General features: G+C 37.7%; 1 protein-coding gene across 1 annotated transcript in view; it reads right to left on the minus strand.

Moving 5' to 3' along the window:
• ptprnb (protein tyrosine phosphatase receptor type Nb) overlaps positions 1 to 3715 on the minus strand; it is a 65809-nt gene that overhangs the window by 27938 nt on the left and 34156 nt on the right. Inside the window, exons 10-12 of the mRNA XM_014021784.1 lie at positions 2993 to 3072; positions 1107 to 1171; positions 722 to 931 (exon numbers count right to left, since the gene is read on the minus strand). Coding sequence (XP_013877238.1) covers positions 722 to 931; positions 1107 to 1171; positions 2993 to 3072 — 355 coding nt within the window. The remainder of the gene's footprint in view (positions 1 to 721; positions 932 to 1106; positions 1172 to 2992; positions 3073 to 3715) is intronic.

Below are 3715 nucleotides of genomic sequence, written 5' to 3' on the forward strand. Positions count from 1 at the left end.
CATTTCATAATAATGGTGTGGAGAGGATGGCTATAAGGGGAGAAGGGAGGCCATCAATAAAAAAAAAAAAGACCAAAGGATGAAAACAATTTTTTTTACAAAAAGTAAATAAGTAACCCGTATAACATTTATTGTTTTAGCCCCCAGTTTTGTTTTCTCTTCCATGATGCAAGCATGTAGTAGCCCCACTGGGTTAATAAGAAGTCCTGCAGACACTGAACAGACTAAATTAAAATGAATTAATCACATTAATTAAAATTATTAAAAACAGACACAAGTTACTTTGAGCCTGTAGCTAGCATTTTTTCTAGTTTTAGCTACACACTTGCTACTTTGAGCTAGTTGTTTGCTACTTTAGCTAATCTTTTGCTGCTTTGATGCTTGAGTTAGCCTTTTGCTATTTTTAGATCTTTGCTAACATTTAGCTTTTAAATTTAGTTTAGCCATTTTTTCCAACTTGAAATGATTTTGTTTCATTTAGCTAACCTTAAACCTTTAGCCTGTAGCAAGTGTTTTCAGCAATCATGCAGCTCTCAGTGTTCACACGTTTCCAGTTTCTTGTGTTTTATTAGAATGTTTTTATCTTCCTGATGAAACTACAACCCCTTATACTGTATATAAACTATATTCAGGTCAGACAACAGAACCAACCAGATGATATTTTTCTATTGTTGCTTTCTTAGAACGTGTGCCGTTATCAGTTATTTCACTCCCTCCTCACCTGGTACTCCTGGTGGCTGAAGCTGCCGCCCTCTGGTCCCAGGCCAAGCTTCTTCGCTGCCAGCCGGTGAGCGTGGTGACGAAGGCAGGCAATGGTCATGGCCGCCACCAGGATTCCGCCGATGCAGGCCATGGCCACGAGTGTAGCAAACACCCAGCGGGAGCCAGGCTGGACTCGGGTGGCCAGGGGTAACATTTTCCCCTCGTCAGTCTGTGGGAAACAAAAAACATATTTTCAAACAATAGGTCTCCTGCTTAAACTTTCAAAATAAAAGCTCTAACCCTAACCCCTAACCAGCAGATACAGAGCATTTCTTTTTCAACTAGGAAAAAAGTTAAAGACAGAGCCTTCCTGCCGAGTTTTTTTTACCTTTCTTGTCTTTTACCTGTTCAGCTCCGCTCTGAAGAACCTTTAGACCTGTCTCAGACTCCAGGAAGTTCTTCTCTGCACCTAAAAACCATGAAACAGATGAAAAAGTTTCATTTCAGTTATTTATTTGAAAGGACAATGCACATTAATCAATATGTGAGCAGACAAAAAATAAAAACAGCTTATAAACAAGTACAACAATCCAACAAAACACACAAACATCACACACTGCAAATTACACAACAGAAATAAACTTGTTTTACAAATGAATACATTCTTTAAGTCAAACTTTAAGTTACTTTTTAAAACTGAAATAGCTCTCACAGTCTCTGATATGTTCTGGAAGTTCTTTCCTTATACGTTTGTTCCTCTAATGGATGTGACCTTCAGCCCAAACTTTTTTCTCCATCTTGCTATAACACAGTCCCCTCTAGTCTGAGATCTAGTGTTTATTCTGGATTTGTACTTCAGAATAAAAGAGTTTAAAGGTGGAGGAGAACATCCAATTAAACCCCTAAAACAAAACTTAAATCACTGAACCTTTGATCATTTTCAATGTCCAAGATTTTCTACTTTTTAATGATATTACTGTAGGGAAAATGAATGATGATTACAACAATGATTACATTGCTGAACACGAATAGGTTGCCTGTCTAAAACTTTGTCTTTTTGAAAAGAGGCTTGATGGGTTTTAGCAGATTTGCTGTTGTATGTGATCAAGTAAGACAATAAGATATGAGATAAAAATGTGATGAAATTTAGCCAAGTTTAATTTGATGACATTACTAGTCTTCTTAATATGTTACCTAAAAGTAAGATTTGAGTCAAACAGATCACCAAGGTACTTCTTGAACTGATCCACCACATCAAGTCTCTCTCTGTTCACATAAATACTTGGTTTTTGGCCATCTGCTTGCTTTTTTTAGTTTTGATGTAACCATGAATCTTAAAAACATTGGGATACTGTTACCGTGGCAGCAGATGAAACACAAGCTGCTTTCTGTTTTGTTTAAAAAAATTAAACAACACATAATGACTGATTGTGTCAAAAGCTCATTTAAAATCTAAAAAGACCGTCCCAACACAACCTTGCCTGTCCAGTAATGCCCCTTTTCTACTAGTGCCACTTAGTGTAGTGTCGGTACGGTTTGGTACGGTTCCAAGCCATTTCCATTAGACCAGATCCAAGGAACCGGCACTTTTTTTAGTACCTACCTCATTGTGGTTCCAACCGGCCCCAGCTGACACCAAAACGCGACGTCAGAACACTGTTCGTCAATGATTGGCTAAATTTTTGCAAATGTTTAAAATTTCAAAAGTTATTCATCAAATGTGTTTCCATCTCTCATTTTGCCCATTAATTTTTATTCAAAATACCTAAAAACCAGCAACATCAACCGCCCAAAACACACCCATTGGAACCGGACTGGAACATCAGTGGAAAACCAACCGGTCCGACCCCTACCTACACCGACCGTTCCGACACTACACTAAGTAGCACTAGTGGAAAAGGGGCATAAGTTGTTGATATTTCCAAATAGAAAACAGGAGGCTGTTTCAGTTGAATGATGTTTTTGAAAATTGAACCGCATCAGATGGCGAGGTGGAGCACATAATTAAGATGGTTATTTAACTACATGTAGACCAATTTTTCATCAGTCTTTGAAACTAAAGTTAAAAGACAAATTGGCTGGTATTTTTCTGGTTTGGTTTAATCACCTGCCTTTAAAACTGAGGTTATTTTAGCTGTCTTCCAGACTATTTACAGTAGTTTCAGTCTGTCAACCAAAACATTTCAGCTTGAAAACTTCCCTTCTTTTATCATCACACTTTTTCCTGCTCTCTCTGCTGTGTTCGAAGTCGTCAAGTTTTGGGAGTTCAGTCTGAATGAAGAAGTCATACCTGCTCTGTCTGCTGCATTCAAGGCCGTCAAGTTTTTGGAGTTTGGTCTGATCCTAAAGGTGACAGATGGTCCGACAACACTGCAGGAAAGGAAACAGAGAGAAATGATGAATCAGGAGATCCTAATTCAATTCATTCAGCATAGTTTTATAAAATATTTCAAGTATTCTTAGTTTTTTAAAATCTGCATTGTGAGTTTAAATAAAATGATGCATCTTCAGAAGTCATCAGAGTAAAAGAAGCACAAATTGCTTCACATAGTGAAACAAAGGGACAGATATGCAGCAGCTCCAAGCAGGGTGCCGTATAGGGGGGAAAGGTTAGGACAATTCCAAGGGTCCCTGTCAATAATAAAATTAATATCTTTGTTCTTGCAAAAAGCAAACATTCACTGAACACCTCATGTAGCTGCATGAATTTGTCTGTTCCTGCTTTAGTGCACTTGACAGTGATGGTTACTGTTTAGTAGCAGTCCATAGAAGATAAGAGAATGACAGTGAGTATAACCATGCTGCCTAGAAAAATTATAAAATGATGATAAAAGATGATATTAAAATAATCTGGTTTGATGTTTTCGTTTAGATTGAATTATGCCATTAAATGACATCTATCAATAGAGTTTATTATTCCCATCATTTGAAAAGCTTGCAGACACATGCATACACAAATGGGTGCACACACACACACACACACACACACACACACACACACACACACACACAC

This window comes from Austrofundulus limnaeus, unplaced genomic scaffold, assembly GCF_001266775.1.
Source record: "Austrofundulus limnaeus strain Quisiro unplaced genomic scaffold, Austrofundulus_limnaeus-1.0 Scaffold305, whole genome shotgun sequence".
In the NCBI taxonomy this organism is placed as follows: Eukaryota; Metazoa; Chordata; class Actinopteri; order Cyprinodontiformes; family Rivulidae; genus Austrofundulus; species Austrofundulus limnaeus.